The sequence below is a fragment of the Rhinolophus sinicus genome, chromosome 10 (assembly GCF_057876585.1).
Source record: "Rhinolophus sinicus isolate RSI-liver-muscle chromosome 10, RSI-T2T, whole genome shotgun sequence".
NCBI classification, from domain to species: Eukaryota; Metazoa; Chordata; class Mammalia; order Chiroptera; family Rhinolophidae; genus Rhinolophus; species Rhinolophus sinicus.
The window spans coordinates 14,738,002-14,748,566 of NC_142510.1; the positions used below are offsets into that span (position 1 = coordinate 14,738,002).

A 10,565-nucleotide genomic window follows, 5' to 3' on the forward strand; every position below is an offset into this window, starting at 1 on the left:
CCATTGGTTCCTCACTAACAGGATTAACTGGCCACTGAGCATGGCTTTCTATGTTGTTGGGGTTCCAGGAAGCCCTGCTGTGCTTTTTTCCCCACCCTGGTTATGAGGGAGTGCCACCCTCTTAGTGTTGAATTTGGGACCTGGGCTTGGCTGAGATCTCTAAGAGGGGATATCAATGGACGAGACAGGCATTCCAGAAAACACAACTTTATTCACTAAGATTGAAAACAAAGACTCTTAATCAACAGACTTGAAGATTTTAGTATAAGGTAGAGGGCACTGCCAGCCTTTTTAGGTTGACCTCGCCAAGAACCGGCCTCCGCTGTGAGCAAGCCATGCCCGATACCATGGCCTGCCAAGATGGTACCCTGGTCAGCAGGCAAGGGCTGGTAGTCCTAGTTTCCCTGACATTTCTGTGATTTGCCACATGGTATTCCCTGTATTACAAAGCCAGTCTTGGCATCCTTCAAGGAAACATGAGGGGAAGACCCTGGTGATTGAGCCAGAGCCTCCTCGTTGGTGGGCTGGGAACACGCAGCCCTGGATCTTGGCACAAACGCAGGTGATTATTGGTGAAGCCCACTACCCCAGGCATGGGCAGGAGTCCTGCCATTCCCTGCCTGGGCAGCATGTGCAGCTGAAGACATGGCTTTCTAAGGGGTTAGGCACTGTACACGTGGGGTCACTGCAGCTTAGCCTCAAAGCTGAGCTTATCCAGGAGGGGGCAGCAGAGGGCTGTGGTGAGCAGGGGACCAGACATCCCAGTCTGTACATTGCAGGGTGCCCCTTTCTGTACAGAATGCACTCAGGCAGGGGCAGGTGAACTGGGGGCCACAGACTCACTGGTTCCCTGAAACCCATTTGTTAGGACTGAGGCTATAGATTGTCACCAGGACAAGAGAAGGGCAAGGCTCAGCCTGGGAGTCCTGGAAATGGGCACCCTGGGACTGACCACTGGGTGACATGCCCGAGAGACCTGTAGACGAGACTTGCGGGGGCTGGGCTGAGCCTGGGCCTCAACAGCTGGAACCCCGGTGGCTGTGCCCAGCTTGTTTCAGGACCTGCAGCAGGAGGCCCCACGGACCTCCCTCTTGACATAGTCGTGCAGCTGGAAGCGGGGCTCGCTGGGGGCCTTCATGGAGCGCTGTTTCAACTCCCTGTGGGGTAGGGGTGACCATGGAACGGGGTGGCCTGTATCCCCAAGGGGATTCAGACACTGGGTCTGGAGGCCTACCTGGTGACAGCCAGGACTTACTTGGCTATGGCTGTGAAGGCCAAGTCCACGTTGAGGCCTGTCTTGGCGCTGGTCTCCATGAAAGGCAGCCCATACTCCTGCAAACAGCTGCTGCCAGCAGGGTGGCAGCCTGGAGGGGACAACCCAGGCCCTACTGCCCCAGGGGGGCACCCCTGGGGCAGCCCCTCACCCCAACTCACCTTGGCCAGCTTCTCTCCGTCCTCCCTCTTCACCACACGCTCCTGGGTGGAGTCCACCTGGCACAGGGGTCTTGGTGAGAGCTGGCCTGGGGCTCACCCCCCTGCAGAGCCAGGGTGGAGAGGACAGGCAGGGGTGCCCACCTTGTTCCCTAGCAGCATGAGCACCACGTTGTGCTGGGCATAGTCCTGGATCTCCGTCAGCCAGGCCTGTTGGGAGAGCTGAGATCAGACTGGAGGTACTTTGCCCCTCCAGGGCACATTCTACACAGTGCCTGTCGGAAACTGCTCCCCATGTGCCATGCTGGGGTGCCCCTGACATACTTTATCCAAGGTGTTGGACTGATGGAGCTGGGAGGTCACCCCGGCCACCTTCAGCTCATACTGTCACCTTGGGCCACCAGGAGCGCAGAGGGGCCTTTCCCCTCCTTGCTGTCAGTAGGGTCCTCAGCACCCTCTGGGGCCCTGATGCCAGCTGCCTGAGGGAGGTTGGGGATGGATGGGATGCCCACCTCACCCGGAAAGAAGCCACTGACCTGGATGTTGTCAAAGGAGGCCTTGTTGGTGACATCATAGAGCAGCAGCAGTGCTGGGGGCAGAAGGCCAGTGAGGACGCCTGCAACAGCCTACCCAGCACCCACAACCTCGTGTATCACCCTCCAAGTCTCTGGGGCTGGGACCCTCTGCCCAGGAGCTCACCATGAGCATCACGATAGTAGGCATGGGTGACACTGCGGAACCGCTCCTGGCCAGCCGTGTCCCAGATCTGCAGTGACAGGTATGGCCAGTAGTTGGGGCTGCCCACTCTTTCCTGGGTGTCCCCTGCCTTCAACTCACCCTCCCCCAATTGCCTTACCTGCAACTTCACCTTCATGCCATCCATGTCCAGAACTTTGTTCTGAAACACAACCAGCCAGCTCCAACAAAGGGCCCAGTGCCACCCTCTGGCAGTGGGCTCCCAAGTGGGCAGTCTGGGGGAGATGTGGGCAATGCCAGGCCAGGACAACCTGAAATGGAGGGTTCCCTGGCATGCCCTGAATTCCTTCTTATCCTGTCTGCCCCTCAGCTGGCTGGGCTCTGCCTCCTGGTTCTCATCTGACCATCTCACCCTTTACATGCAGTTAATGCTCACCCTTGAACCCAAGTCCTGAGGTCTACCCATCTCTCCTGCCTCTGGTGAACCCCTCCTGATAACCTGTGCACTCGGGGCACCGAGGCCCCTTTCCTGCTTACATGGCTGTACTGATAGACATGTAGGTTGCTGCCTTCCATGGCCAGCGGTGTCCAATTCTGGGCCAGGTTCTCCCTCTGCCTGCAAGCCTGGCACATGACCCCATCAGCTCCACTGACAGGCCCCTTGTTGCCACCCACCCCCAGTCACTGAATCCTGTTGCTTTGTCTCCTTTCCCCCAGCACCTTAAACCCCATCCATTACCCCCTCTCCATTCCAGCCCTGCCCAAAGTGCAGACCCCAGCCACTGACACCTCCCACAGCTCTGCACATGCGCTCCTTTTGCTTAGAGCCATTTGCATGACATTTGAAATCACCTTGTGACCACAGGCCTGTTACTAACATTGCCTCAGTTTCCCCACCCACAAATGGGGATAACCAGGGTGCCCATCACATGACTGCTCAAATTATGAGTTACTATATGCAAAGCACTGAGAAGCGTGTGTCTGGCCCAGAGTGAGGATTCAAAACGTCTATTCTGATTTAAAAGCTGCTCTCCATGCCTGGAAGGCAGTCGTTCCCTGAGGACAGGGCCCAGTGTAGTAACCCGAGTGCGGAACTCTGCCTGGTACACAGTGGGTGCTCACTGTTTGCTGCTTGGCCCTGCAGGGAGTGGCCCAACCCTGGTTCCCATCTGCTGGCTGGGGGTGGGGGGTGGCTGTAATGTCACTGCCTCCCTCTTCCCCAGGTTCCTGCTGTCAGGGTGCTTCTGGGTCTCTGGGGAACTAAACACAGCCATCTGCCGGCTAGGGAGGGACAACCCCACCTTCCTCACCCCGAAGGGTGTGAACCAACTGGCCTCACTTCCCTCACCACCAGCCCCAGAGCCAAGAGGGAGGTGAGAAGAGAGACTCTGGATCAGGACAGGCAAAGGGCCACCTGCCCTGGGCCTAGACCAACCCCCTTCTGGCACCTCAACCCTTCATCTCAGAGGATCTGAGGGGACCTGGCCCCCCAAATAGGGCAGAAAATGACTCCAGGCTGGAGGGAGCCCCCCTTTCCTGTTGCCAGAATGGGCCTCTCCCACCCTCCTGCCAACTGGGTCTAATTAAAGGGTGAGAAAAATGCAAATTTGGGATTTGCAGAGAACACCAGCACCTCAACAGCACCCCATCACTGACACATGGAATTCAGACTAGTGGGCAGAGATGGGGGCTCTGATGCCAGAGGCCCAGATCATTTCCTGCTGCTTGGGGTGCTGGAGGGTCTTGAGAGCCAAGAGTCCACAGACACCCCCCAGAAGAACTCAGCCCTCCAACTGGGGGTGGTAAAGGGCTTCTGGCAGGGGAGAGCAGTCAGGTGGAAGCATTTCCCATGAGCCTCCTCACCCAAGGGCAGGGACTTTTCCCCCAAGCAAGCCCCCAGTCTCAAGGTAACACCCTTTCTCCAGCTGCGGGATGAACTGTGTGTGTGCTCAAGTGCCACAGCCACCTATCTTGTAGGTCCTAGGTGGCCCACCTGGCATCTCAGGGCCCCCTATGTACAGTGGGTCAGCGATGTGGGCCTCCCAAGTGGACATGGGCCTTGAGTTCCCTCTGACAGCCACCACCCTGTGGGCACCGGTGACCACCAACCCCGAGGCACAGGATACATCTCCAGAGTCGTGCTGGCCCCAGGCACAGAGTTACCATCACTGCTTCAGTCAGATACAGCCACCACCTGTCTCCAGAATCCTTGGGGTGTCAGAGGCAGGCAGCAGCTTGGTGGTTAAGGCACCCCACCTCAACAACCCTGACTCAGAGACAGTCCAGACAGTAGCTCCACCTTGTGAGTGTGTCACTGCCACGGGACAATGGAGAACCAGCTGCCAGGAGTGCTATGAGAACTCAGTGAGCTGGTGTTAGGGGCCCAGGGTATCAGCCTCCATTCTCACCCGGAAGTCGATGCCCACGGTGGAGATGAAGGTCCCCGCCAGGAAAGCCCCATCCTTGAAGCGCACGAGCAGGCAGGTCTTTCCCACGCCCGAGTCCCCCACCAGCATGACCTGGGGTGAGCAGGAGGGGCAGAGGTGTTAGGGGCAGAGGGAACCAGGAGGCTGGCCTACCCAGAGGGATGCTTGGACTTCCCTGAGCTGGCTGGTCAGAGAGGCAGAAGTGGAGGGAGGTGTCACAGGCTCAGCAGGGCCTGAGGGACACCCAGCAGTCTTGGTCCCAGCCGGCCTGCACCTCCAGCTTTCACCTCTACAAGGTTCTGCTCATCTCAATGCGTGGGGAGTGGGGGCAGCTGCCTCCATTCAGGGCCCTACCTAAACCCCACCCCCAGGCCCTGGACACCATGCTTGATCTGGAGGGGAGCATCTGAGGTTTGGTGGGGAGCACAGCCTGGGGGTTGGCGGCTAGGGACCTCCTAGAAGGCCTGTGGGGGCCTCTGTACCACGGGGCTTCTTCCAATCCCAGCCAGACTCAAAAAGAATTTGCCAAATGAGGGTCAGATCTTGGCATGAGGAGAGGCATAAGCCAGGTCTGTGGGCAGGGAGGGTCAGTCAGGCCTTTCCCTCTCCCATCCCTCCCCCAGCCTGCCGCCAAAGCCTCCCAAACCTGAAGATGGTCTTTCCAACCCCCCACAATTCACAAGCTTTTGCCTTGGCCTGGAGGAGGTCCCAGTGCTTCCCACCCAACTGGCAAACCTCTTCTTAGTCTCCCTGCCCCCTATAAATTAGGAGACCCACAGACCCTGGGGGTGAGGGAAGGCAGCATATGGGAAATGATGAAACTGTGGCTCCAGCGGGGTCGGAGACATTAGGGAGAGGGGAGAGGGCACCTGGCTCTGACTCCTACGGAACGCCTTGTCCGGTCCTGCCATCTGGAGGTGGGGTGAGGGGTATGCCTTGCCAGCTGTTGAATATCCCAAACCCAGCTCTGACAGCTGTGTGTGTGCATACGATGCACCGTCTCAGCTGTGCCAGCTGCGGGGTACCGCTCCAGCTAGCTCCATGCCGGAACTCTGCAGGGCCTTGCACCCCCCGCCTCGAACCCCCTCCCCAATCGGCTCCTGCCGGACGCCACCTGCTGCGCTCGCATGGGGTGGGGGTGCCTCGCTCACCTTGAAGGCAACGTCGTAGAAGTCGCCGCCGCCACCAAGCAAGGGCCGGCCGGGCTGCGGGGGCCCGTTGTGTGGCGCCTGGAGGCCAGGGGACGCAGTCCCGGGGCGCGCGGGCCGGGGCCCATTGGAGCCGGGAAGCGCTGAGGTAGCGGGCGCGGGGGCCCCCTTGCTCTTGGGGTTCTTCTTTCTGGACATGGCGCGCAGGCGTTCAGTGCGCTGTCGCTGCAGCCGCCGCGCCCCGGGCCGCCCTTCTCTCCGCGCCCTCGGAGCCCGACCGGGACCCGAACTCGTCCCGTGGCGGCGGCGGCGGCGGCGGCGGCAGCGGCATCCTGGGCGCCCAGCTCCCCGCCGCCCCGCCCCCGCCGCCCCACAGCCCCTCAGCCACTCAGCCCCTGCCTCCCGCCGCCGCCGCGGCCAATGGCCGCTTTGGGGTGGGGCCATGCAAATGAGCCAGCCGCCCGATGGGTGGGGTCAGTTGCCGGCCGCCCCTGGGTGAACCCCTGCCAGGTGAGCGCGTCTTAGTGGCCGCCTCCGGGTCTGGGCCGGGGTGTGAGGCGGCGGGCCTGGGTGAGGGAGCACCCGGGATCGTGTCGCTCCTCTGCGCGCTGTGTGCCACTTCGCCCCGCGCTGCCCCTTGCGCAGTGACCCACACCTCCACTGGAACACCTCAGGGCTTGGGTCAAGGGGAATGCCCTAAAGTAGGGAGTGCTGAAGCAGTGGGCCTGCCTGGGGTGAGCACCCCGAGATTCTGTCCTTGTCTACCAGAGATGCCACCTGACCTGCTGTGGGCCTTCCTCTCTTCCAAGGCAGGCGGGTCCAGGAAGCTCCAACACTCCACTCAGGCTGGGCAAACAAAGGCTTGGGGCTCAACTGACAGCTGGTTATCAGAGGCAAAATGTAGCGGCACCGCTGAGCATCAGGGCTGAGCTGGCAGGGGCTCTCCACCTACCTGCTGGGCCGAAGCCACGGGATCCTTAAGAAAAGGGAAGTCTGTTCCACCGCCAGCAGCAGGCTCTCTGCCCTCAAGGGTCTGATTGGGGAAGGAGGTGAGAGGCCCCCACCCCCAGGCTGTGGCTGGCCTTCCAGTGCCAGGTTTTGGCCCCAAGCCGGCCAAGTGCTGATTGTCAAAACCCCACTCTGGTCCCTGGCAGACCCCTCTCCACGCCCTGACACCTCCTGTCCACCTGGACTGCCTAGGGCAGTGTCCCAGGACTCCCACCCAAGATGCTCTGGGTTTTGAGAATAAGGCTAAGGTGTCATGGAATCCTGGGAGTGGTGACTCAAGATGCCCCTTGCCCGGGGCTTGGGGGCAGTGGGTACAGACAGAAGGGCAGCACCCCTGGGAGCAGTCTCTGGTCCATACTCTGTGAGCTGGAGGGGTGGCCTTGCTGTCCCCCCAAGACGTGACAACTATCACTGGGACCCTGGGCCCGTCAGAGGCCTGGGCCCTGTCAGCTGGCAGTGCCCAGAGCTCAGCTAATTATTTTGGGTAGAAGCTGCCTCTCAAGGTCAGAGGTCTAGGAAAACACAGATGGAGGGATGTTTCCCAGCAGAGCTATTCCTCGATAGGGCCTGGCAAGGACCGACACTGGAGAGGCTGTGGAAAGCTGCCCTTCAATGAGCACCATCGTGCGCCAGGCTCATGTCATCTTCAAATCTGTCCTGTGAGGTGGGTGCTGCTTTGATCCCCAATATTCAGATGGGGAAACTGAGGCCCAGGGAGGGGAAAGGAGCTGTCCTAGGTCACCAGGCCAGAAAGTGGCAGAGCCAAGATTTACACCTGGGAACTGGCTCCGGAGAGCTGAGATGCTGGGCCAGCCATCCTGAAGTTGGGTTTCTAAGGGTGGATGACCTGCTATCCCCAGGGCCACAGCAACCCCACCTTAGGCCCCACTACCCTAAATCTGTCCCATGGCAAGATTGGCCTGTGGGTCCCCCGGAGACCCATCCGTCAAGGCCCTTTCAGAGCTGGTGGACAAACCTGAGGAAGCCCTCTCAGGCCCCCTGGCCTCCTTTCCTATCTTTCTCCTCTGGCCCCTGACTTCTTCCCGGCCAGTGACCAGATTTAAGGGTAGTGGGGCCTAAGGCGGGGTTGTTGGGCTCCCACTGCTGTGGCCCTGGGGATACCAGGTGATTCACCCTTAGAAGCCTGGCTTCAGGATGGCAGGCCCAGAGTCTCCGCTAGCCAATGCCCACTGGCCTCAGAGCTCTGGGACTCCCTACGCCTCCTGCCAGCTGCTGACCACAGTGTCCCCAGGGCATGGAGCCACAGCAGAGTTTGTGTGCCCTAGGGGTGGTGGCTGCAGGTGGGGCAGCCTGAGTTGGGGGAGGGGCAGCTAGTACTTTGGGGTAACCAGGAAGAGAGAAGGAGGCAGGCATGCCAAAGAGAGTGGGAGTCCAGGAGAGGAGGGAATCTGAGAGCAGCAGAGCAAAAAGGCTTGACTTTGCAACCTTTAAAAATAAGAGAGTGTATGTAAAACACCAGGTCTCTGCTTTTCCTTGAAAACAGGGAGTTCTGGACCCCTGCATCACAGCACCCCTTTTTCTTCTCTTGCCTTCCAGCAATCCTTCTAATCTTTGATCATTATGTCTCTTGGTTCCTCTGTTTGCCATCTGTTTCACCCTCTGGAATGTAAGCTCTCTGGGCACAGGAAGTCTCTCGTCTTGGTCATTGCTATATCCCTAGCAGCTGGCTCTGGGCCTCAATAAACAGTTATTAAATTGGTTAAAAAAAAAATACATATATGAGTAAGAAACATGGGGCCCACTTCAGGAGGACACGTCATTGCTAACAAGGATTTAAGGCACAATGTGTCTCAATGTGCAACGATAACACTAGTGTGATCAAGTAGTGAGAGCAAGGCTTTGCAAAGCAGGGGCATTTTCACTGGGCTTTAAAGGTTGAGCAGGAGTCCAACAGGAAAGGAGACAGAGAAACTTGCCAGGTGCAGGGAGTGAATATATGCATGCTCAGAGTGCCAGTAGGTGGGCACTTTGAGCAGAAGAGGCCAAAGTGTGGTCCAGTTGCTTGGAGGAAATGGGAGGTAATCCAATTGGTAACGCAGGAGAGGGCTAGATTGTAAAGCGGACGTGAATGTTTTGCCTAGGAGCTTGGAAATTGTTCACTGAGAAGTAGGGAGCCATGCATGGTTTCTGAGCAGAGCAACAGAGAGAGGATGTTGCTATGGGAATATTGGAGAGTGGCCAAAAGGGGATGATGGATGGTGCAGCCTGGGGGCAGGGAGAGAAGTTTGAGGGGGATTGCAGTGCCCCGGAGGAGGTAATAAGGACAGAGGGGACCTTCAGGAGAGACAAAATCTGCAGGCCTGGAGGTGAGGCAAAAAAGAGTCAGAGCCCATGAGACGTAGCCGGGGGGTGCTCAGGTGGATTAGAGATGGCAAGTTCTTTGCCAATCCTCCCAATCAGGGGGAAGGGTCATGTCCCCCGCCCTTGGGTCTGGGGGGAAGCTATGATTGCTTTGACGGCAGAAGTGACCCAGTGTCCATTTGTGGACCCAGAACTTACAGACTGGCAGCTCCCCCTTCCTGTCTCCTGGAACATTCATTTTTGGAACCCAGCTGCCGTACCGTGAGAGAGCCCAAACAACCTCATGGAGAAGCCCACGTGTAGAGGAACCCACTTGCCAGCCATGTGAGTAAAGAAGGCATCCTGGCCATGGATGCTCTAGTCCTGGCAGATTCCGTGTAGAGCGGACGTACACCACCCAGCTGAGCCCTGCCCAAAATGCAGATTTGTGAGCATTTGGGGGGAGGGGTGTTCATTACGTAGCAATATAGAACTAGAACATGCTGCTAGCCAGGAGGAGGAAAAGAGCCCGTTTGGTGGGAAAGGTCAGGAGGGGGGCTTTGGCCGGATCTGGCAATGCCCAGAATCTTGGGATCTTTATACCTAGAGAGGAGAAGACCCCTGCAGTCCAGGACAGGCCCCTGAAGCAGGGCATGAAGGTGAGGTGAGCCATGTGGCTGAGCAAGAGGTGGAGGGTGAGGACTGTCTCTCTGGGGAGGGGTGCTTTCAGCCCTCCACCTGGCTGGCATAAGGCTGGCTCCCCTGATCAGGGAAGGGCCTACATGAGTCCATGTCCCAACAAAGGGATGGAGCAACCCCAGCCTCCTTGAGGCCTCACTTGTGTACCCTCACACCTAGTACCCTCTGGTGGCCCCGATTCCTGGTCCCCTCATGCCCAGGGCCTCCAGCTCCAGTGCTCTGCCCTCTGACTTGTCCTTCTGAGTGTCTGACCCCCTTGTCCTGGAGTGACATGTGCCATGAGCCCCCAGACATGACAACCCTCTGGGATGTATTGTCTGGGGCAGTCTCCTTCTGGAATCCCATTTTCCAAGTCCTCCAGCTTCATCCCCACATTTTGCTCGTCCATAGCGCACAGCCCTCAAGCCAGGCAGGCTCTGGAAGAAATGATCCTCCTCCTCGAACTCCAGGCTCTGCTTAGAGCCCCCTCTTCCAGGCAGCCTTCTCTGGCTCCTCCTACCCCCACTTCTTGCTCCCTGGACACTTACAGTTGCTGTCCAGAGGTTCCCCGGGGAGTGACACTGTCTCTACACCAGTCTGTGAGCTTCTTGAGGCCAGTGCCCATCTGTCCCCACCAAGCACTGAATGGAGAGTTCCATGACTGAGCAGGACAGAGTTAGGCTGGACTTCAGCGATCCTTTAGCAAGGAGGGGTGTGGCAAAGCCCCCAAAGTTTGTGTCCCTGGAGCATCTCCCAAGAAGTCAGTCCTGTGGAATTTAGCTGCCTGCAGTCTCGGAAAAGGAGACCCTAGCTGGGCATGGTGCCAGAAGGCAGAGGCCCCAGCTGGGTCTCTGGCTTGCTGTGAGACCCTGGACAT

The 10,565-nt window shown here is 58.6% G+C and overlaps 1 protein-coding gene and 1 long non-coding RNA gene across 7 annotated transcripts; one reads left to right on the forward strand and one right to left on the reverse strand.

The window, feature by feature from the left end:
• Positions 1-191: 191 nt before the first annotated feature.
• RAB26 (RAB26, member RAS oncogene family) lies at positions 192-6,078 on the reverse strand. Of its 6 annotated transcripts, none has more exons than XM_088801348.1 (9): positions 5,705-6,076; positions 4,536-4,646; positions 2,288-2,329; positions 2,131-2,197; positions 1,968-2,020; positions 1,576-1,641; positions 1,435-1,491; positions 1,256-1,342; positions 192-1,157 (listed from the first exon to the last, which is right to left on the reverse strand). In XM_088801348.1, the coding sequence occupies exons 1-9, from the start codon at positions 5,897-5,899 to the stop codon at positions 1,017-1,019; spliced, it is 819 nt and encodes a 272-aa protein (XP_088657474.1). In that variant the 5' UTR covers positions 5,900-6,076; the 3' UTR covers positions 192-1,016. The 6 variants fall into 6 exon arrangements, with proteins under 6 accessions (XP_088657474.1, XP_019568752.2, XP_088657472.1 ...); XM_019713193.3 differs by having other exon boundaries at positions 1,256-1,332; positions 5,705-6,074; XM_088801346.1 differs by lacking the exon at positions 1,968-2,020 and having other exon boundaries at positions 1,256-1,332.
• A 64-nt stretch (positions 6,079-6,142) lies between these two features.
• Positions 6,143-10,565, forward strand: LOC141569450 (uncharacterized). Its single transcript, XR_012493093.2, has 3 exons — positions 6,143-6,750; positions 7,274-7,373; positions 9,223-10,565. It is a non-coding gene; the product is annotated as an uncharacterized LOC141569450 (long non-coding RNA).